Genomic DNA, 25,099 nt, shown 5'->3' on the forward strand with positions numbered 1-25,099 from the left:
TGGAAGCCCATGTCTCGATTCTAGCATACGCCGCTGTTGCTTCAGGTTTAATAATGGAGTTGTTGTGTTTGAATTTTGCATTTATCGAGAGAGATTTCTTCTTGTATATTGGCCAAGTGATACGTTATGCTTGTTTCAATTTAGTTATTCAATTTTCTACTGATACTTTCTCGTTTAAGTTCCAAGTAATAATAAGTAATAATGCGAGTATGCAGTAGGAAAAAAATACAGTTGGCATTTTTTTCTTAAATGTGTTGATGGTGTTATTGACAATGCAGAATTTCTGGGAAGGGAAAAAAATCTAAGCCGAAGTGTCAAATCAGCATATGCATCAATTATTTTATTGTACACATTCACACGCATATTGACGCATACGATCTTGCCTTTAATAAGAATGTGTGAGACTTATAATAAGTTAGCACTATCTGGGAAGCTGGTAAACTCTGCTTCACCATTAAAGGATCTACTGGATTGTATTGGTATTATTTAGCTTGTTATATTTTACTAGCTTGTATACCCATGCTTCGCTATGGAATTCTAGGTAAAACACCACAGGCCTACACGTTCTGAGTAAGATTGAATTAGTTTGCACTGCTCTTAGCGTTACTTGAGAAACACCACGGCGAGGTCACCATATGTTTTTTGATATGAAGTCTATGTTGGGAAGTTGTCATTACAATGACAGGCCTAATTTCCTACTACCAGTCACAGTCGAGTCTGTAAGTTTAGATTGTAATGGCAGGTCCCTTATTTACTGCCGATCAGAATTGATATAGGGAGTTTTCATTTCCTACTTCGTGTCACATTATTGACTACTTCCAGGCTTAGTCCTTCTAGATACCATTTTCCCTTTCTTGCTAAACTGTTCCCTTTTTGTACATACCATTACTCTGGTTTTCTCCGCATTAATTTTCATATTCCACTCCTTACAATACTTCTCGATACCATCAATACTTTTTTGCATTGCAGCTGGCATTAGTGTGAACATGCGTGTTGTCAGTAAAGACAAGACCAGGAATATTTTGATTTTCTAAACATGGTAGTGCAGATCTCTCCTCTCCGTCCTCCGGAAGATGTGGGTGTGAACCCCACTGTCGGCAGCCCTGAAGATGGTTTTCTGTGGTTTCCCATTTTCACACCAGGCAAATGCTGGAGCTGTACCTAAATTAAGGCCACTGCCTCATCCTTCCCACTCCTAGGCCTTCTGCAGTTATGGCTAATCCTTTTTCTCCTTATTGCCAGCTAATGACTTTCCTATCCCATCGTTGCCATAAGACCTATCTGTGTTGGTGCGACATAAAACAAATTCTTCCTCTCCATCATATTCTAGTATATCACTAATAAACAATAGAAACCAACCAAAATACCAACAGAAAAGATAGAAGATTGGTTGAAAAGTTCTGGGGTGAGCTAGAAGAGACAATGGACAGGATACCGAAACACCACACAACAATTGTAATGGGGAACTTCAAAGCCCAAATCGGGGAAGAACAAAAATTCAAGACCATAGGTGGGGAATATCCAGCCCATAAGAGAACTAACAGAATTGGAGAACAACTGATCGATCTATGCAAGAACTACAGTCTAGTCCTTAAGTCCTTTGCTTTTAAACGCCTGCCCAGGAAAGTGAAGACATATAGGTATCCGAACCCTGTGTTAGAGTTCCAACTTGACCACATCGCCATTAGTAGAAGAGATTCCAAAGAAGTGCTAAATGTCAAAGTCCTGAGAAGTGCAAACATTGATACAGACCACTACTTGTCTATGGTCAAAATTAATGTCATTCCTCTCACAAGACTTAGAGATCCCAGCTGCAGAAAGTCGAAAGTTTCAACATTCAATGCGACCACGTTGAAAGATTACAATGACTTCACCAAGACATTAGCTGGCAATAAAGAGAAAAAGGATCAGTCACAACTGCAGAAGGCCATATTAGATGCAGCTACAAAAACCATTCCATCAGCCAGAAGAAACGAACATCCATGGTGGACCACTGCATGTGATAATGCAGTTGTAGGGAGAAGACAAGCATGGCTCAAGTGGAACAGTAATAAGAGCAATGCTAACTTCACAAACTTCTTAACAACTGGGAAATCCACCGCCAGAATTATGTGCCATACGTTGGCCATCTCTATCTTTATCTGGTTCGCTTTTCTGACAAACTCCTTTCCTTATGTTACATATGTGTACTCATTGACATGGCTATTATGACCAACTTGGACTTCAAATTGTACACACAAACTTAGCCCAAAGAGATCACAGATGCCGCCTTTGTCATCCTGTGATTTTACGACGTTGTGTTCCCGATCTTGTCTATGTGGCTTTTACATGGCTCTTCTTCTAAGCTTTTATGTTGGTGAGGGGTTATGGCGAGCGACACTATGTTTCTCGACGCTTGTTTTTACAAGTGTTATTTCAAACGTTTTAAGACGTGAATGCTATTGGTCTCGGAGGTTTCTAACGTGCTTTATTGCACTTATATGAATGGCCTGATTAAGATAATTTAACTACTTTTTTCTTTTCATTTTTCTCCCTGTTATTTGGGGTTGGCCTCGTGAACCATGTTTGTTTTATATCACCTCGTGGCATTGTGCTTGATCACTATTTCTTTGTGGCCCGCCTTTGTACGTTTGTTGTTATCCATGTAACATTATTTATATCAGCTATGTTTTTCTTTGTGTCACAGCTCGGTACATTGATCTGTGTCTTACTATCATTGAGTGTCTGTATTGCGTGAATGAGCTCTGTTGCACCTTGGATGTGTGTTATGTCGACTTTATTCTACGGTTCATGTTGTGGAGGTCTCTATCTTATTACTCATGTATCAATTTGCTCTCTGATGTCCCTGCTATGTGGTTGTGTATTGGAAAAGGCTAGTACATAGGAGGTTTATGCTGCTTTGGCATTTGAGTTGTGTATGAGAGACATATTGATTATGTGAATTGGGCCTCTGATCTTGTGTGGGTTTGGCTTTGCATATCCGCGCGAGACGTTATTTATGAACCGTACTTCTACATTTTTCTTTTTCTTTTTTCTTTTTTTTTTCTTCTGACGTTGTTATATGTTCCCTGTTCCTTGGACCCTTTTAACCTATTGCATAAGTGTTCGAATGTGAGATATGTAGGACACATATCATATTGCTTAGTTGTGTCGTTTGTTCTTATCTGCATTTTCTTGGCCACCTGCATTTTTGTGTGTGTGTTTCCTTAGCAATGCCTTGTTTATCCCTGATCTCATGCGCCATTTTTGCGCGTGACACCTTTTATGATCTTTGGCCCGGCCATATTTTATCTTTTCGTCATTGTTGAAGTTCGTTGGAAACTATTGTTACATTTCATTTAATGACCGTGTGTCGCGATCAGTAAATACTCGTCCTGTTGATGTGGATATCAAATGGTATAGTGCTTTGGGCCAAAGTCTGCGTTATGCAACAACGCTATTTTGATCCTAATGTAACAATTTCTTTATTCTGTATATTTTTATTTATGAAGGTTGAACCTGTTGGCTGAATCTTATTATGGGTAATTTGTTAAGAATGAAGCCATACTTTCCAGTGTCGACGTATTTAACTGTAACATAAAAAGTTTCCAGTCTGTTAAACACACAACAATTTCAATATAAATTATAACACTATAAACATACCTGTAAAAAAATACACACTCTTATACAAAGAATGACGTGTTTCGTTCTACAGATTCTATCAAATCACTTAAAACATGCATATATATGTACAGCGTTGTTTATGTTGCGTAAACTTGTCAATGATAGAGAGTTTAGTGATAATATGAACCAGTATTGACAATAAATTTCCAAGTATTAATATCCGGTAATGAAAAAACTTCTGTACTTATCTAGACTGCCAATGCTAAGTCCGTTGACACCAAACACTATTTCAGGACTGTGGTCATGGAGAGGCAAATGGAAAGTTTTGCATATAGCACACTGCCCTCCTATGCTTCCCCTCTCCTCTCCACGAGCAGTGTGAAGATGGTATCATCTCAGAATTGTGGAAATATGCAGACGAAGATACCATTCAATGTATTCATGAGATTATAGCTGACATATGGTTAACAGAGAAACTAGTGATTGGACCTTTGCTATCATTCACCCTCTGTACAAAAAGGGAGACAAGTCTGATTTAAACAACTACAGAGAAATCTCACTCCTCTCGGTGACTAACGAGATCTTTTCCAAGATTTTTCTCTCAAGATTAGAAGCTCAGTTGGATTCCTGGATTGGAGAGTATCAAGCCGGATTTAGGAAACCAAGATCATTTGCAGAACAGATCCTGAACCATACCTGCCAACTTTCCCGATTTAGGCGGGAGACTCCTGATTTTCAACATTTTTACCCGCCTCCCGATTATTCTATTATTTCTGCTGATTTTAGCTTATTTTTTTGGTGAACTTCAAACATTTGTTTTCAAATCCCACCATTTCAGCTTTGTACACAAGTGGCTGGAAGTCCTTCGCTCATTGGCCGCTTTCAAATGAAATGTCAATGTTTATTAACGAGAAATACGCGCAAATGTGCGATGTTTATTGAAACCTTTATATTGGGATGCGTATATCGATTGTCAGTTTCCCGTTCTCACTTGGTATGTGTTCGTTCACATCAATCTAGTCGATTCTAGAGACTAGTCGCCAGATTTGGAGTTTTTTTTAGTCAGTGACAGAATGTGAAAGATAGCGACTAGTGACTTTTCTAGAGATTTTAGGAACCATTTGGAGACAATTCTGGCAAATTTTAATTTATTATTTGTTAAAAATAACATTGCGCTTCGCATAACCATGCGGGCACGTGATGCAATATATGTGTGCGTGAGTAAGAAAAGAGGCCACTTCTCGGTCAACAGTTCACGAAATAATTGTAAAAAAACCACTCAAGGGAATAAGATGTCGAATTTTCATTTCTGATACCTATGTATTGCTTAGACCGTCATCTACTCATTGCATGAATTTAATAGCCCTCCAACAATAATCACTGCTAAAACATGAGGTTTATTTAATACTAAGAAAAGCACTTTTTGCATAGTAAGCGAGGCTCCATACACTTACTCGCTTGCGCTCATAGCTGTGCGAGCACAAGATAAGATGACTCGGATATCTTATCTTATGATAAATAAACCCTAACTGGGCACTTTTAGTAAAGGTAATAGGTTTCATGAACATCCTCTCTGCTCCAAACATTTCCGATACCAATGCAGTCTTTCAGTGTATTTCATACTGTGGAGAAGTGTGTGATGAATGCATCAGTACGAAACCAGCCAAAGACGACAGCTACTAAGAGAAAAAATTATGACAGGAAAGAAACTTACACAATTTATCACTTCAGAGGGCAGGAGGTGTGTCAGTCATTCTTTCAATTTGTATTGGCTTGCGGCTCTAAGAGGCTAAAAAATTTAAAGGAACACTTCAAGAAAGAAGGGGTGCAGCCTAAAAATTCACTGAAACATGTTAAAGACTTCTCAGATAAAATCTATTCCGTTTGATGATTGTAAACATGCAGTAGACTTTATGAATAATGAACAAAATGAATTTGTCATGCCAGGCCGGATCCCTACAAAACAAAGAAGTGATCTCATGCTTCTCCCAACCAGCATGTCTAAGAAATACGTTCATACATGATAGCCTACTCTGACAGTTGTAAATCATTAGAGAGAATTCCTGTATCACTCTCGTTCTGGTATCTTATCTGACGTACATTTTGCAGTGACATAGTAGTTCAGAAACACATGACTGATCTTTGTATGACTTGTAGAAGCCGTTAAACTGTAATAGGGAAAATGTTAATTATGGATGAGGGGGAAAAAACAAATCTGATGGAGAAGGCTATACAACATCTTAATCACGTCCAAGCAGAGCGGACTGCTTATAAAAACACCATAGACAATTGTAGACAGTTGGAAACTCCATTGTCTCTTGGGCCGCATAGCTGTAACACATACAAAGGCACAATCCATTATAGTTTTGATTTTGCCCAACAGGTGCAACTATACGATCTGCAACAAGTTTGACCCATTTTCTTTCTTACAGGCTACAAAGTGGGTCTCATTGGTGTAGCGTATGAATCACTTAACAAATTTGTTTGGTACATTATTCCAGAAGCTTGTATTGTGGGTAAAAGAGTAAATACTGTCTTATCTCTTGTACATAACTTCTTGGAAAAATTTTCAGTAGTTGAGGAGCAGTTAGAATTCCATGCTGATAACTGTGTTGGGCAAAATAAAAAGATCTTAATGAGATACCTCATGTGGAGAGTTATGACAGGAAAGAACAGCAGTTGAAAAATTTCATTTGGCAGTGGGACACACAAAATTTCAACCCGATTTGTATTTTGGGTGTTTCAAGAGAGCATTCCGGAAAAATGAAAGTGAAGTTATTGAAGATGTAATTAATGTCGCCCATAAAAATTGTCAAGTATCTAGCTCTATTATTCCTGTCGCTGTTGGCACAGTATCCGGAAATGCAACAATTCCTACTTATGAATGGCAAAACAAGTTCCGTGCTGGAATGAAAAGCAAATTAGGAAATTAATGGCTGATGAACATTTCCTTGATTTGTTACATGATGTTGAAAAAATGACATGTTTGTCTTTCACAAGTTTCTGCAAGAACATGTTAGGCAAACATAAACCAGAGAACTATCGTGATATTGTACATGAGCTACAGAGACCATACCACCGTATGGGATGTAACATGTCGCTTAAACTACATTTCTTGAACGAGCATTTGGACTTCTTACCAGATAATCTGTCTGCCATTAGTGACGAACATGGTGAATGGTTCCGCCAGGACACTTTTCAAATGGAAAAGCATTATCAAGGCATTTGGAGTGCCACAATGTTGTCCGACTACTGCTGGACCTTACGAAGAGATATTGCCTCCAAGGAGGAAATATTTTTAGGTACATTTCTTCACTTTTCTTTACTCTTGTGTTGTATTTTTGGAATTCTTGTTGTGAGAGCGTCATTTTGCCAGACACATATAATACATAGGCTGATGTAAGCATTTACATACGCACTACCGTTGAAAGGTGTGGACAGGGCGAGTTGGCCGTGCGGTTAGGAGCGCGCAGCTGTGAGCTTGCAACTGGGAGGTAGTGGGTTCAAACCCCATAAGACCTATCTCTGTCGGTGCGACGTAAAAAAAAAAAAAAAAAAAAAAAGATGTGGATGCCTGTCTATTTCCTGGATTTGAATTTTGTCTTCACTAGTAAACAATTTCACAACTTTTTCAGTATCCATACCTGGGCTACTACAAGACTAATGTGCATCATGCTAGTCAACTTCATACGATTATGTTCCTAATCGGTAGGTATGCTATCATGTGACAAGTATTCGCTACCCTTCATTGTATCAATCAACACAGAATTAATTTCTAAGTTCTGAATGGAATGCAAAGTGCAAACACAAACAGATTTACTGGGTTATTCAGCAATTTCACTGAAAACTGGCAAGCAAAACAGAACATTCGTGGGGCTAATGGCTTTCTGCACGAAGGTGTAATTAACCTGCAAAGTTCAAGTCTTTTTCTTGTTTTTGCATGACTTTCCCCAACCTGCCTCCTGTGCTGAGGGCTGTTATTTCTGTTGGAAATCATGTTCCTTTCACAAGCAATGACAACAAACATTTTAAGGGATAGGAAAAAGTGATCTATTAAGTGATAATAGCGAAAATTTGTGGCACAATACACGAGATATTTTTTATATAGATTTAATACGACGTGAATTGGGACTTAGAATTGACGGCGTGCTAAGCAAGAAAACAACATAAATAGGAATGCACTAATGATGTTTCACTGTATCAAATTAAATTATTAAATTGGTTTTATTCCTTTCCTTACAATACTTCTACTGTTTAACACTAACAAAATGTCATCCTTACTTGACTTTCAGCTCGCTGTACTCTCATTACCACATAGTCCATCATATTTTCCTGAATGTACCTCTGTAATAACCCTTCTAAATGAACTTCCTAACTTACATGTACCCATGCGGTTCAAATGGAGGTCATGTAACTGCAGATCCCTATCTCCTACTCATCCTTTATGATCTACGAGTCTTACTCCAAGTTTTCCACATACTCACTTCATAGTCCTACACAGTATCCCACTGATAACAATCTCTGCTCCCTTAAACTTCTCCTGTGCTGCCATAACCAGATTGCACACATTCCAAACTATGTTGGTACCTATTCCTGCATGTCTTACGTTGTTGGTACCACCGTGAAAACCTACTACCTTTTCCTTACCTTACTCCTTTCCTTCCACTTTCTTCAACATCTGTTTTAACCTAATTCCAGGATAACTCCCTACCCTTGTTCCCTTTCCTCCACACACTTTTCCCACATGCCTTGCAGTGGAGTACCCCATGACTAAAGCCTCAGTGCCACTTAAGATCTTATTTGAATGTGGAATGTAAAATTCAGTTAAATGTGATTTAGTGTCAGTCAGCATTATAAAAATTCTTAATTGCTTAACTTTATGATACTGTTAATTAAATTTAAAAACTTTTACTGTATCTAGTTGGTGGTAGTGTAACATGGTAATTCATTTCTGCTATTTAACAAGTAATGTCATATTTATTCTTTGTTTCAGCACCAAAACTCAGAAGCTCTGCCGGAATGAATATAACTTGACTGGTCTGTGTAATCGATCATCCTGTCCTCTTGCAAATAGCAAATATGCTACCGTGCGGGAAGAAAAGGGTATCATCTATCTGTATATGAAAACAGCTGAAAGGTATGAGTTTATGATAATTACTGTGTTAATACAAACCTAAGTTACTGCAGTATTAAAATAAGTAGTCTTACTTGGAGGGTTCTTATGATTTGTTTAGAAAGCCTATTTTTCACTGTTGCCTAATTAGGGTTAAGTAATGTTGATTTTAGTCAGTCAGCGAGTAATAAAATTCCAAATTATCGTACGTACATTTTTTGGTTTCTTGTTAGTTGCTAATGCAAATACCTTTATTTCTTGTGTCATTGGTAACAAATTATTTTTATATCTATTGATTAATCACCCATCCAAAATATTTTGGGATTACTTGATGTTAACTGATTCTGATTCTTCTTCCTCTTCCAAGTGTTAACTGTAGGACATTTTTATAAAATATTTTATTCTGTACCTTTTGCATAAGAGTCAAATACTAGTTACTTACACTTCAAAGAGTTGTAGAACGTAATGCATGTAGAAAATACCGAGCAGCTTATTGTTTTGACAAATTTTCCATTTTTTTTTTTCATGCATCCTTTGTATTTTTTTTTGCTACTAACATAATAAAAATGTATTTAGATGTTTGTGGAATTATTATGTTTGAATGACTCATTGTATCTAGATTAAATTTCACACACATGTAGAGTATGGCTTTGGATAAGAGGCTACTTACTATCATGCTGTCTCTTAAGAGGCCATTTATTGAAAGAATATGTGAAGCAAATCTGAGAAAATTGTATGTCTGGGGCCTGTGAAAGTGAATAACTATGCTACCAAATGGTTAGTCCTATTAAAAATAAAGCCTGCTAAGTGCACTAAGAATTCATCCTACAAAGAAATCGTATGCAATTTTTCCCTGTCTAACATTTTTTGTGGAAAATATTTTTCACATGTGTTTTGGTGGTTGTTTTAACCGACCAAAACCAGAATAATGGGCAAACTACTAATCTTATTAGCAGACAGCAGAACTTTGAGCTCTAAAAATTGGCATTTTAGGTGCCTAACACAGGTTATTATACAGTTCAATTTAGGTTCTGTAAAATGTAAAATAGGTACTAATAATTTACTAAAGAATAACTGTAATGTAACAAGGTACCACATTTATTTAGTGAACATTAAAATAGAACTCCCCACATATTTCTCACTTTTAACATGTCCATATACAAACTGAATAATTTATTTCCTTCATAATGTTTTATTCATCACTGTTCCTGCAGTTTGCCTTACAATAGACGGCAAGCAATTCTAGGTTTTTCATGGAAACGTTTTAGCATTTGTCATTCAAACTTAACTTATAATCCGAGAAATAGCATTCTACTTTGACTGAAGAAATGGGACAATATTTTAGATTTGGAATGTGATGAAGATGTAATTCAGTTCCATCCTTGTTCTTTCCCATTAAAAAATCAGCAGCAATTAATGTCTTCAGTCCATTGCTTTCCTCCAGCATCATGTGCAACTTATTTTTTTTACCTTTTCCCAGAAGATTTTGCCAATTTTATTTTTGTCATTATGGAGTTCAAATTACACACACCATTGATTCTGAGTACTTGCAAGTTGGAGGACAGCCTGGTTTCTCGTGAAGATGAAGATGTTCTGGAGTGTGGCAAGACTGCGCATACCTAAAGCCGTAAACAATGTCTAACTTTGAATACTTTCTTTATGCACTGCTGTCACCTAATGACTGATATTGAGCACATCATTAACCACAGGCTGATTTAACCCTTAGCACTCATGCGGCGGGCCATGTCCGACAATGAGAATATCCTGCATCGAGTATGGCTTCATGGCTAAATGGTTAGTGTGCTGGCTTTTGGTCACAGGGGTCCCGGGTTTGATTCCTGGCAGGGTCGAAAATTTTAACTATCATTGGTTAATTTCGCTGCCACAGGGGTTGGGTGTATGTGTTGTCTTCATCATCATTTCATCCTCATCATGACGTGCAGGTCGCCTACGGGAGTCAAATCAAAAGACCTGCACCTGGCGAGTCGAACATGTCCTCGGATACTCCTGGCACTATGGCACTAAAAGCCATACAAAATTTAATTTTTTCCCCCCCGCATAGATTCTATGTCGGGCATGCCCAACATGATTTTCTTCCCTGTATAATTCCTTTGTCGGGTTATGCACGCATGAATTACAGGTACAGTAAGTTACTGCCTTCTTTTGACAACAATTTAAAGCATCTCTTTGAAATCAGGCTTTGTGGGCATTCTTTGAAGATCGTTAGACTTTGTAAACAGACATTGTTTAGCAACATGGCGTCATTTGATCAGCATGAGAAAGTAATAGCCAGACTTTTAGATGAAAGTGACATTGATTTCAGCAATAGTGAAAGTTATTTTCAATTAAATGGTGAGGAAGATATTGTGGAACTATATTGTGTTGGTGATCTGAGTGATGAAGATCCCAGTAATGAGAAAAGTATGCTAAATGGCAGTGCTAGTTCCTCTGCTGATGGCTGGAGGGAATCCCGTGACATGGTCTTGAACTTCAAAAGAACCCCATTCATAGGTACGTCAGGTTATAAGCCACCACGAGGGACTAAACCTAAGAGTGAACTTGACTTTTTTCCAATTATTCATGACTGATGAGTTATTGTCGGAAATTGTGCGTGAAACTAACCGGTATGCCAGTGTAATTAAAAGAAATAAGTTTCATAATGATAGATCCGTATTGAACTGTGATTACAATAGAGTAAAATAATATATTATTATTGGTCCACCTTTTCAATACAAAATGAAAATTACATAGGGACTAGTTTCGACCTAGTAATAGGTCATCATCAGCCTGAAGTAAATTAAAGCGTAAATATCGAAGAAAACATAAACAATGTAAACACAAGTACAGTCTTTTTAAAGGTACATACCATGTGGGAAGTTGAGTAGAGATATATTAAAAATAATAACTTCCAATTGACGAAGCACTGAGCGGAAGTTATGTAAAGTTCGGTGCGCCGTATATTATAAAAGACCACTGTGCACTAAATGATGTAATAAAGAAGAATAGTAGGTTGAATGCTGGCTTCTTCTTAGCTGTTGTATATTCGAAGAAGATTACGTCGTATTTTATAAGGTATTGATAGACGTAATCTTCTTCGAATATACAACAGCTAAGAAGAAGGCAGCATTCAACCTACTATTCTTCTTTATTACATCATTTAGTGCACAGTGGTCTTTTATAATATACGGCGCACCGAACTTTACATAACTTCCGCTCAGTGCTTCGTCAATTGGAAGAGTTATTATTTTTAATATATCTCTACTCAACTTCCCACATGGTATGTACCTTTAAAAAGACTGTACTTGTGTTTACATTGTTTATGTTTTCTTCGATATTTACGCTTTAATTTACTTCAGGCTGATGATGACCTATTACTAGGTCGAAACTAGTCCCTATGTAATTTTCATTTTGTATTGAAAAGGTGGACGAATAATAATATATTATTTTACTCTATTGTAATGCCAGTGTAAACATTCAAAAGGTTACGCCCCTCATACGTGAGTCTATGTGGAGGTCGTGGATAGATGTGACTCTTTCTGAATTCAAAGTGTTTTTAGGTGTAATCCTAAATATGGTAATGAACAGTAAGCCTGAATTACAAGACTATTTTTTAGAAGATTGCTTAGATAAGTGACCATTTTATAAAGATGTTTTACGCAAAGAGTTTTATGCAAATATTCTGGATGTTACATGTTTGTCCTCCACCTGTAGGGCCGGGCTGAGTGGCTCAGACGGTTAAGGCGCTGGCCTTCTAACCCCAACTTGGCAGGTTCGATCCTGGCTCAGTCCGGTGGTATTTGAAGGTGCTCAAATACGACAGCCCCGTGTTGGTAGATTTACTGACATGTAAAAGAACTCTTGCAGGACTAAATTCCGGCACCTCGGCGTCTCCTAAGACCTTAAAAAGTAGTTAGTGGGACGTAAAGCAAATAACATTATTATATTATCCACCTGTAGGACAACCACAGAGAGTTAGAAAATGCTGAACATTGCACCTGAATATTGTATTATACTTGTATTATATTTATTTTGTGTTTGCTTTATTTGATTTTTATAAATATGATGTCCATATGTTTGTGCTGTCTCTTATCCCTCTGCAAGCAGATTCTTAAATGGAGCTGGAGAGACGGGCTAAGGGTTAAGGAAGTGGACATTGTTATCAGTGGAATACTGTGTAGGAGGGGTCTTGACTGGAAGGGGCTCAGGGATTTAAATGAGACTATGCAGTAAATATGTGGGAAAATGGGAATGAGATTTCTAGATCCTAATGGGTGGAGAGGAAATAGGGATCTATGCATGGATGCCCTTCACTTGCACAGCAGTGGTACATATAAGTTGTAATAGGAGTTGAATCATGGCTAAGAAATGATATACTAAATGCAAAAATTTTCTCACAAAATTGGAGTGTTTATCATAGAGACAGTATGAGAATGGTAGGGGTGGGGAGTATTCATTCTGGTGAAAGAAGAATTTGTCAGCTGTTAAAATGTTAAAGATGACACTTAAGTATGTGGTAAGTGTCACAACTTTTACCGCACAGCACACACACGCAATCTATGTCTGGTTTGTGGAATCCCTTGTTAATACTCAGCTTGTAGTGAAAGCCGTGTACTGAAAGTCTAGCTATTACATGTTTTTGCTTCTTGTTCTCTCTGGTCCAGGACTTTTCCACCATAGCAGGCAAGCTGTAGAATTCCAGCTGTATTTCTTCTCTCTTCTTATTTTCGTTCCTTAGTAGCTTTTGATATGGTCCTGTTGATGGTCGGTGGTGTTGGATCCTGATGTCCTCTATGAAGTATGTTTCTCTCATCATTTCGTATAGAAGTCGTGAGGGGGCTGTCTTCCCTACTCCCATTGCCCTTTTCATGTACATTGCCTTCACCTTTTCAATTTTGGTTAATTCACCTATTTTTAACTTTTCCCGGATGATCTGTATGCCGTAGGTGATGATCGGGGCAATTGCACTTCTAAATAGTGCCATTGCCGTGCTGATAGATTCCTAATATGTATTCTTAATGTAGTACATTGCCTTGATTGCTGCCACTGTTCTTTCTTCTATGTGAAAACTATGTGATGATGCTGTTGTTTGCAGTGTAACCCCTAGGTATTTGAATTTGTTGACTCTCTCTACTGGAGTGTCTGCAAACATTATTTTGTCAGTTGCTGCTGCTTTACCATCCTTCCTAAAAGTCATCTGTACAGTTTTTTCTTGGTTTATAGTGACATCTTTTTTCCTGGCCCAATTCTCCAACTTGTTAATTGCTTCTTGTATTTCTGTCCTGATGAGAGATCCGATCACCATATCATCTTCATACAGGATTATAATTGTATTTGAGTTCACCTTAATGATTTTCATGATGTGTGCTGTATAGATGTTAAATAGTGTAGGACCGATAGGTTCCCCCTGCAATACACCCTTTGTTTGAGTAATCCGTTTTGATGTTTCCACATTGTTATTCATACATGTAGTTATACTTTAAGAGATCTTCCGTTATCCTTGCAATTGGGTGGTCCTTTTCAGTCATTCCTTTAAGTTTCTTGATAAGCTTCCTCCTGTTTACGAGGTCGAACGCTTTCTTGTAGTCTACAAATACCACATAATACTTCCTCCTAGGGTGTCTAATATGTAGGAAATTGCTTGCAGTGTACTCCTGCTTTTTCTGAATACAAATTGGGATTTGGGATTCTGGGATTTGATTGTCGATAATTTCCAGTATATTTCATTTAGAACTTTTGTGAACATCTTGAACGTAGCACTTTCTAATACCACTCCCCTGTATGAGTCCAAGCTTGTACTTCCTTTCCCTTTATGGAGAATCTTCATTGTTGCTGTTCTCTAGCTTTTCAATGCATTTGTTTATTAGATCCACCCAGTGTACCATATATGAAGTACAGTACTTATTTGATTACTGTTTGCATGAAGGAAGTATACCAAATGAATGGAGAGTTGCTCTAGCAGCCTGTGTGTATAAAGGAAAGGGTGATAAACATAAAGCCGAAAATTACAAGCCGTTCAGTTTGACATGTGTTGCGTGTAAGCTTTGGGAAAGCATTATTTCTGTTTATATTAGACATGTTTGCACAATTAATAATTGGTTTGATAGAAGGCAGTTCAGGTTTAGGAAAGGTTATTCCACTGAAGCTTAACTTGTAGGATTCCAGGAAGATAGCAGATATCTTAGATTCAGGAGGTCATACGGACTGTATCGCGATTGACCTATCTAAGGCATTTGATAGGGTAGATTATGGGAGACTAGGGCAAAAATGGTTTAATTGGACTAGACAAAAGAGTAACTAAATGGGCAGCTATATTTCTGGAAAATAGAACTCAGAGAGTAGGGGAATTTCTTAAGGCAGTTATTGGACTTTTATGTTTTCCTATATATATTTAAATAATATTTATTTTATGTATTTATTATTTAGCATATGGCACATAAAAAACTTTAAATTATTATTATCACATACATGAAATTATATAAAAGTTCTGGCTATTGAAGTATAACCTACATATATCTATATACAAATATTCAAGTTCTTTATGTATCATACAGCATCTGTTGTGACTGTTAAAAAATCCTTGAAGTCCTCGCAGTATGCATAGTCGTGCTAAGAAACAGTCACATTTTGGTGATGAGACTTTTCCCCACTTGTGGAGAGCATCTAAACATATTCCATAGCCAGTGCAGATACGATTGAGGGCTGTCCACACAGAGCGTGGTTGATCAAATCCTGGCGGTTTTTCCAAGAGGCGAATGTCGAACTTCTCTTCTGACAAAATTCTGGCTGTGGAAATAGCAGGGTGTCTTTATCTGAGCTGTTTTCGCTCCACATAGGCTACATTGTTTAACAAAGGCAGCTGAGGATTATCCATGATGTGATATTCTCGTATGAGAGCACTCTTCCTTCCAGCATCAGGTGGTGGAATATGGCTCAGAATGGGTAGCCAGTAAATGGAAGTAAATCGTATAGTCCCACTAATACGCATGGTCTGATTCAACTGTGTGTCTACTTTCTGTGTGTGAGCGCTGTTTATCCACACTTTTCTGCAGCTGAATTAACAAACCCAAGGGCTGAAATTCATAGTGTGTCTGCTGAAGATCCCCAACCAGTACCACACAGTTTATGCAAGAGGTAGTTCCTGCTCCTTAACTTGGCAGCTGCCTTTGTAAGATATTCCTTGTAGGGAAGTGATCCAAAATGACTCCTAGATATTTAGGGCACATTTTATGATGGATTCTGTTTCCCTCAAAGTACACATTGAGAATTCTGTTTGAAAATTTATTTGATAGATGGAAGCAGGCCACTTCTGTTTTAATTGGGTTGGGTTGTAGTCTCCACTGGCGAAAGTACTTGCCTAACGTATCCAAATCTGAAGTTAGGACTTGTTCAGTTACTTCAGATGTACTGTTCTGAGTAGCAATGGCCCAGTCGTCTGCATAACCAAACTTTTTAGGTTTTGTTGCTGGCATGTCAGATAAGTAGAGGTTGAAAAGCAGAGGGGCTAGGACAGAACCTTGTGGCAAATCATTGTTCAGTGTTTCCGGGGAGCTGATATTCTTTCCAATTACTACAGTAAAATTTCTTTCATTAAGCATGTTGTCAATTAGTCGTGTTGTTTTTGGCATGGGATCACCTGTAGTAATTAATTCAGCAGTGCATGTCTCCAAACTGTATCATATGCAGCACTTAAGTCTATAAAGGCAGTTAATGTTTTTCACTTAGTTTAATATCCTGCTTCTGTGAAGGTTTTGAGAGATAGGACCTGATCTGTGTAGCTGCGGTTTGGGCGGAAGCCAGCTTGTTGAACAGGTAGATTCTCAAAAACCTTTTGGCAAATTCTGTTATACCACAGCCTTTTGAGAAGCTTATAAATGACACACAGCAATGCAGTAGGACGATAATTCTTTGGATGGTCATGTGGTTTACCCGGTTTGAGTATTGCAATGATTTTCGACTGCTTCATATTGTATGGAACTGTACCTGTTGCTGTTATATCCGAGAAGAATTCTCATCTCCCTTAACCATCGTTTCGCTTACTTCCCAGAGTTCAGGAGAAATTCTGGATGTATACCATCACTTCCAGGAGCTTTGCCAGCTTTTACATCTTTCAGATCAACCATGATTTCAGGGGTGGAGGAGGGGTTTGAGTGCTCTGATTGTTCACTGATGTTCTTTTTGAGGATACTAAGTTTACATTTAATTTGCAGAGTGAAGGGTTTGTCTCTTGGTGCTCTAGATGTAGACAGTATATTTGCTGCAATCTTATTGGCTTATATGTGATTATTCTCCCTCACCTTCTTAGCTCCTAATTTGTGTAAGAGTGACCATGCTTCTCTGCTAGAGGTTTGGATGTTAAGTGATTCAACACTCTGGGTCCATCTGACACGGCTTAATTTTGTATGGAAGCGGAAGTTGAGTTAGCATAATTTCTGTTTTTTCAAATGAAATTTTCAAACCAATATTTTGAACTATTTCCTGTAAAGATTTTATTTGTTGTTTTGTTTCCTGAATATCATTGGCCAGAAGAGTTAGATCATCAGCAAATCCTAGACAGTTCAAATGTATGTTATCCTTGTGGGTTCCAATTTTTATACGGGCCGATGACCTTAGATGTTAGGGCCCTTTAAACAACAAGCATCATCATCAACAAGCACCAATTTTTGTTTATATTTTTCGAGTTGTTCTTGTACCATTCCCTTATAACGTACTCTAGTGCACAGTTAAAAAAAAGAGGTGACAATCCGTCACCTTGTCTTATATCAATTGTTACCAAGAATGGTTCAGGAAGTTCTCCTCTGAACTTAATTTTAGAAACTGTATTTTTTTTTAGAGTAAGTTCAATTAATTTAATTAGCTTTGGGTGAAGTCTGAAATTTCTTGAAATTTTTTTAATAATGATGGTCCGTGGATGGAGTTGCAAGCTTTCTTGAAATCAGTTGCCCCCTATTACAATAGATGGCACCACGTCGAGATGTCTCCGTGTGTACGTTCACCTTGCATGCCATCTACTGATATACCAGGGAATTGCTTGTAAATGGCATGCCATTGGAGCATGCTATATTCCTTACCATCTGGTAGCCATTTCGAGCACGAGCTGACGTGTGAAGTGTGTGTTACATTACCGTGTAACTCTGCTGTATTTTTATCGTTAACTATTAAATTAACTATATATTGTAGTTGTTTCTATTTTTATTTGTTTTTAATTGTTATGGAGTGGTCTAAAGTCGCGATAGATGTCCTGATTGAGGCCTACAGCAGAGAATTGTGGCTCTACAACAACAAGTCGCCCTCATACCACAATAAACATGCGAGACACGTGGCTTTGGAAAATGTGCGTGAGGCTTTAAAAGAAATTAGACCATCGACAACAAATGGTGACATAATTAATAAAATGAAAAGTTTACGTACTACGTTTGTGGCAGAACTAAATAAAGTTAATAATTCAAAGAAAAGTGGTGCTGGGATGGACAAAGTATACAAACCTTCAATTTGGTACTTCGAAAAACTTATGTTCTTGAAGGACTATGTCCAGCCCAGAAAAGGGACCAGCAGTGCAGCTCTCTCCAGATCACACGATGCTTCCCAAGGAACAGCCAATACAGTAAGTACGGTAATTTGTAAGAATTACGTAAGAATTGGATATTCTTCTTCTTCTTTTTCTTATTATTATTATCTGATATAAGAGTATACCAGTACAATACAGTAGGCCTAGTAACATGTGAATTGAACTGGAAACCTTTATAATGTTCATAAAATTAATACTAACATTCTGTTGCTTATGTCCTAGTATTATATTGTGATAAATTATGGAAACTGAAACATGAATCCAACATTTAACAGTTATTCTTCATTTCAGGTTGAATTTACATGCAAAGCTGTTCCAACCTTTGATAAAGTCCCTGTAGTTGGAGACTGGGAAGTGATGATGCCAGTTCCATCAACATCTAGTGATGTACCACCACAGTTAATTGCTTCACTGTCACCATCATCACCAAATCAACCATCACCACATGAAAGGAGCATATCAAAAGGCCAGAAAAGGAAACTAATTGTGTAAGAGGAAGACAAACTCCTTCAACAAGCTACTTCAGTTCTGGAATCTGTGACAAGGGAAAAACAGCAGCTGTCTGATCTGGATGCATTTGGTGTGTTTGTTTCTAGTGCTTTAAAACAACTAAAGAACAAAGCCCTTGTCTTTCAAGGGAAGAGAAAAATATTTGATATTATACTGAATCTGCAAGAAGAAGACCACAGGCTGAGTGAGTAATGAAGGAAGCCTGGTTTAGATGTTCTTAATTTTAACACTGCAAGTTTTTTCTTTACTATGTTACTTTCTTGTAATTTCACACTGATATGATTTTTCACATACAACACAGTCAAATTAAAATACCACCACATACATGTGGAATGAAATAAGCATAGATTGAATTATAGTACATTTTTGCCTTGTTTTCTTTCCTATTTATTATGTTGATTTTTGTAATTCACACTGGTATTTTTTTTTTTCAGATACAGCATAACATAGTAAAAGCTAACTTATAAAATACTAGCAGTTACATATGGAATGACAGAAGCATAACTTAGATTAAAATATGAATTATGATACATTTTACATTTCCAGCTTAACGCAACAAATTAAACATAATGAACTTTAGTCAAATTTCTAGGAACACCACATTCCACATAGTTTAAATTTAATTTATTTTATTCACATTTATTGTAAGTTAGTTAGATTTCAAAGTATACTTCTGAAATATTAATAATTACAATTCTTTATCGACTCCCACTGGCATGGCACAAAACCAGTAGTATTAAAGTATTCTTGGTAAGTATCTTTTATTTTCCTAGCATCCTCTGCAGACCTCTGCCTCCCTACCCTCTGTAATCCTACAAGATTCTCCTTCCTCCATCCACCAGGAACAACTACACACTGTTCTGTATCTTCCCTCTCTTCTAGATGCCCTACATATCTTTTATTACCTGTAGTTAATAAAAAATTATGCAGTGCACAGGCAGATTGTTATTATTTCCACTGTCTCCACAGGAAGCTCAATTTTTTTCAATAAAATTCTAAATCTGTTGCACAATATGCCAAATGCATTTTCTGATGTGCGCCTAGCCCTGCTCAAGCGATAATTAAATATTTTCTGGTACTGAGTGAGATTCCCTTTTTAAGGCTTCATGATGTTTTCTTGTAGAGGGAAAGCATCATCTGCAACTATCACATAGGGAACTTTGACAGTGCTCCCTGGTAATTGTTTTGACAAAGGGAAGTTGGCTAATGTTTTGTCCATTATTGTATGTAATGTACTATTTCTCAACACACCCCCATCACTTATTCGTCCATTGCATCCTACATCTACATACAGAAATTTATATACTGCATCAACTAGAGCAAGTAACACTATGGTATTTCCTCCTTTGTAATTAAAAATAGTATGAACCTATGCACCTTGTTGGCCTAAATTCAACATGTTTTCCATCAAGAGCACCAAGGCAATTGGGAAAGTTCCGTATTTCTTCATACTGCTTGGATATTTCAAGCCACTCATTTTCTGTTGATGGCATCTGAAAAACAAAATGTGCCATGTGCAAGTTCCATAACAGAATATAAATATAATAATGGAGCCTACAAACTCAACAAATGATGCTACCAACCTGTAGCATGAAACATTTATTTATATCACAGTTTAAATAAAACAGAATTTGTTTTAAAAACTATTGGTTTTCAAGTTGCAGAAATTAGGCCTACTGTATAGTAGGCTATAGTTGCCATAAGCTGATGAAAAATATAGCATATATCCCTGATATCTACTAAGCATGGTAAACTCTACCAACATAACATGAGAATAATTAAATCTGTAGGCCTACCTTCAAGTATTCATCCTTCAGGCTTCCATATATAACTTTACATGTTTCTGGAATTATTGTTGAGCTAGCACTCGCAAAAATCCTAAAAGAACACATCAAACTTTTGTAGCTTTCTCCAGTTGCCAGGAACCTCACGGTCAGCACTAATCTGTTTAAAAGGAAAATAGTGTTAATATTTCGGTTGTAGGTTATATAGGCCTATAAGATGTAGTGTGTTTTAAATAGGAACCATATAACATTCATATATGTACCTCCTTGATGCTGAAATACTTTCTCGCATGTTGGTGTTCATCTTTATGGTTCTGGGTTCTACCAAATTTAAAAGCTTTGTAAACTATACTTCGTCCATTCTCAAGAAATTTTTGTAGGATTCTGAGTCTTCAAGTCATAGCTTGTTATTTAATAAGCTATGCAATTCTCTACCATCTTCATCACGCCTCTGAATCCATGGTCGAGTCCACCACCTTCTATTGTACCATCGTAACTTTCTTCTTCTGCGACGTCGAGAAATCACGGCAATAATAACTGCAGCTGCAGCGGCTATCGTCCTCGTATCTTCGGCGTCAGCCATTTTCTAGCAATAACTTTCCACGGATATGGTAAGCGTGTGTACAAGCTCCCGCACAAGATTGCATACAAGGCAGTGGAGCAAAAAGTTGTACCATCGAGTGGCGCCATCTATTGTACAATAAATGTCCTCGTCTGTTCATGGCTTAAGCATGGCATGATGACAGCAAAGTCCATTTTCCCAGATGAATTACTTGCTCCTCTTGAATATCGGCGAAGCATCCTGATGTGGCTGGTTATTGTGAATTGTAGAGGTCCTCTTCTCTCTTGAAGTTCCAAAGGTAGCTGAATCTGACATAATCAGTTTTAGAAAAATTGCCAGGTCTGACCACGTCGAATAATTAGCTTGATGAACACACTTAACTTCGAAGCTCATGAAAATCTGCAGCAGCACGAGTCAGAATTAGAGAGATTTAATGCATTTCACTCGGGCTTATATTCCCTCAGCTAAAGAGGTCCTGACACTTAATTGGTTGTCATGACGTTCGTTGATTTGCTGTAATTCTTTCCAGAAATTACTGGGCTCCAAGTGAACTGTGACACGCGCTCGTATATGAAAGCGACCTTGAGAAATTCCTGGTCGGCCACGTAACTGACATGTTCTGTCGATCGCTGGCTGGAAAAAATCAATAGTCTGTCCTCTCCTAAAACTCGTCAAACCACTTCTCTGAGTGAGAATACAGCTATTCATTAATAAAACTTGACACTGCACTCCCAATAAAAGAATGATGTGGGCCATTAAGAATACCTAATAAAATGCTTATTATGAGCTAAATTTGAAGGGGTCACTATAAATGTTATTTCGTTTTCTGTTATATGCCATGACTAGCTTCAAAGTTATTATTTGTTCAGAACAGTTTCTCCAGGGTCTGAAGCCTCCCTGGTATTCATCTAACTCTTGATCAAGTTGTTCTTTAATCTGATTATATAGCATCTTAGAGAAAATCTTATATGTGCAATCAAGGATGGAAATACTTCTATAGCTGTCTGGATTACTTTCACCTTTCTTATGAATTGGATTAATGATAGGCCCTAACTGTTGTCCATTGTTCTGGGAATTTTCCTGATATCCAAATCTTCTGTAATAACATATGGAGGGATGTCTGAGTTCCATTGCCGGCATATTTCCACATTACATGTAATAAATATCATTTTTGGTCCGTATTGATGATATGTGATAGGTGGTCTAATAAATAACTTACTGGTATTATTTCTATTATATTTCCACATTTCTACAAAAACCTGGTCTTCTCCACATCACATGCTTTATAGTTCTTAATTTCTTTAAGCACTGTTTCAACTTCTTTTGCTATAGGTGGGTTTATATTTTCTGGTTTATTTTTTATCGGGGAATGTGTATCAGTTAATAAGAGCTTGTCAGGATCATCACTGTTCAAGAGCTTGTTAAATGCTTCCGCCATGATTTTTGAATTTTCCTTATTGTTATGCGCTATTTTTCCATCTTTATTTTTCAACAATAATGTGGTGTGGTTGTAATAATCTCTAGAATTGGTTTTGTAGTAATTTTCCTCAGTAGAGTTAATTAAATCTTTTTGATATTTTCTCTTAATTCTTCTAATAGTTTAATTCTTTTCTGACATTCTTGAGGTTCATGGTGTATTCTTCTGTTTTGTGGGCTTGAAATTTCAACCAAGCTTGATGTCTTTCTTCATGCATTCTATCACTTTCAGAGGTCCACAAGGCATGTCTTTTCCTTGGATTTAATGGAGCTAAATCTTCTGCATTCTGTTTAAGAATTGGTATTAGGGCATCTAAATTTATTGTCTGTTAGTCTTGTAGTTCCTATTCTTTGCTGATACTGGGCATTCTGGATTAACTGATGAGGGTCGTATGTCCTTTTCTCTCCAACTCTATTTTGTCTTCTTCTTAATGCAGTAAATTTAATCTTGATTCTAATTAAGTAATGATCTGAACCAGTGTCTGTTCCTCTTAGAACTTTGACATTGTGGATTTCCTTGTGAAAGAATTTGTCCATATATACGTGGTCTAGCTGCCATTCTCCTTTTGTCCAATCAGGATGTTTCCAAGTTTTAAGTTTGTGTGGTTTTCTTTTAAAATATGTAGATTTGGAGATTAGTCTATGGATTCTGCAAATTTCTATGAGTCTTTGGCCATTTCTGTTGGTATATTTATGAGCCCACTTTCCTACTACATCTCGATACTTGTTTTCCTTACCCAGTTGAGCGTTAAAGTCCCCTGTAAGGATCATGATGTTTTTCATATTTATTTTATTCACTGTCTGATCAAGGAGATCCCAGAAATTATCAACTTCTTGCAGAGTTTTCGTTAGGAGTTTTTTTTTTTTCATTGATAAGGGCATGAGCATTTATGATGGTGTAAAGTTAGTTTGTGGTTTGTAAAGTTAAAATTGCAATTCTCGGTGAGATGGCTGACGGAATCTGTTAGTTTCAAATTTACTGTAAATCCTGTTAATAAATGTAAGAAATTTATTTAAACTTCAACCTATTCAATACAGTGTGAGATGTTAACATGTTAGTTAAACATCATTAAAATAGTTGAGAGATGTTTCGCCCCTTTTATTATTTATTTTATTTTTTATTTTTTAAATTTTATTTTATTTTGTTTTATTTATTTTATTTTATTATTAAGATTCTTTCAATACAGAAAAATGATTTTCATTACTTGTAATGTAAATCCTGTACCAAATTGAGGGCAATGTTTCATGACCCTTTGGCCTGGCTTCCCATTGTACACACTATAACCTTGAGATTCAAATGGATTTTCTGTTAAATTTCTCATTTCTTGGAGCCCTACCACAAGAATATTTTGCCTACCTTATTCGTCTGTGAAGTTCCTGAGCTTTCCAGTTTTTCAGTAAGGAGTTTATATTGTTCATCACAGTGTAGTTAATATGCTTATGTTTGATTCTATGTTTGTATGTTTGGTTATATGTATATATTTTTGTCTTTTAAGTGACTACCCACCAAATCTGATGTAGTCTCCTCCATCCTTAAGGGGTTGGATGGTGGAATTCTTTTACTAAAAAACTTTTCCATATCTGACTATCAAAGGTTATCAACCTTAAGTGGAGCAAGCTCCGATTTACAACTACTGTTGTTAGCCGCAGAGGATATTTATTCAGCCGCCACTGACATGTGAAACAGACGCTGTTGGGGTACCGCCACCAACATGTGGAACTGTTGTGCCCTTTATTGCCTCAAGATGTATATTTTCTGGCTGTAATTTTACGAATTTAAGCCAACCCTCCTCTTTTTTCTGGGCTGGGGACTGGCAGCAGCAATTACTGAGCTACTCAATCCACCCAGCAGATACTGCAGGCAGATGTGTACATATTATTATACAGTACATTTAAGTCTCCCTAATTGCTACGTAGCCATGCTGAGTGGCTCACATGGTAGAAGCACCGGCTTTCTGAGTCCAAGTTGGCAGGTATGATCTTGATATTTGAAGGTGCTCCAGTATGCCAGCCTTGTATCGGCATACTTACTGACACATAAAAGAACTCCTGCAGGAGAAATTCCAGCAACTGTCTCCCAAAAACCGGTAGTAGTAGTAGTAGTAGTAGTAGTAATAGTAGTTCCTGTTTAGAACCTGGTTGATGCTGCCTCTCACACATGTTTACTAATATTGAGTGATGTTGATCTGTGCACCAAGATCCAATTTTGGCGCTTGGTTTGCTTTGGCATGTTGTCTTATGGGCTGCTTGCTTGTAGTAACAGGCAGCTTGCCCAAGAAATTGTTTTGTTGCATTTCTAAAACTGTAGGTTCAGTATACTTTTTGTTTCCTGGTTTGGTCTGCTTATGTGTCAAAATCACTTCATTGACTGTTATAGCTTATTTCTGTATGCAAACAGTTATGATGTATTTTTTTGGAATATAATTAAGTATCATTGATTTAACTTAGAGATTTGTTAACATTGTGTTATGCTGTTTGAATTGGCC

At 37.2% G+C, this 25,099-nt stretch overlaps 1 protein-coding gene across 2 annotated transcripts in view; it reads left to right on the forward strand.

Moving 5' to 3' along the window:
- Positions 1-25,099, forward strand: part of Rbm13 (RNA-binding motif protein 13) — a 93,484-nt gene that overhangs the window by 10,141 nt on the left and 58,244 nt on the right. For both annotated transcript variants that reach the window (XM_067144286.2, XM_067144287.2), the window contains exon 3: positions 8,597-8,740. In XM_067144286.2, coding sequence (XP_067000387.1) covers positions 8,597-8,740 — 144 coding nt within the window. The remainder of the gene's footprint in view (positions 1-8,596; positions 8,741-25,099) is intronic.

This window comes from Anabrus simplex, chromosome 3 (genome assembly GCF_040414725.1).
Source record: "Anabrus simplex isolate iqAnaSimp1 chromosome 3, ASM4041472v1, whole genome shotgun sequence".
Classification (NCBI taxonomy): Eukaryota; Metazoa; Arthropoda; class Insecta; order Orthoptera; family Tettigoniidae; genus Anabrus; species Anabrus simplex.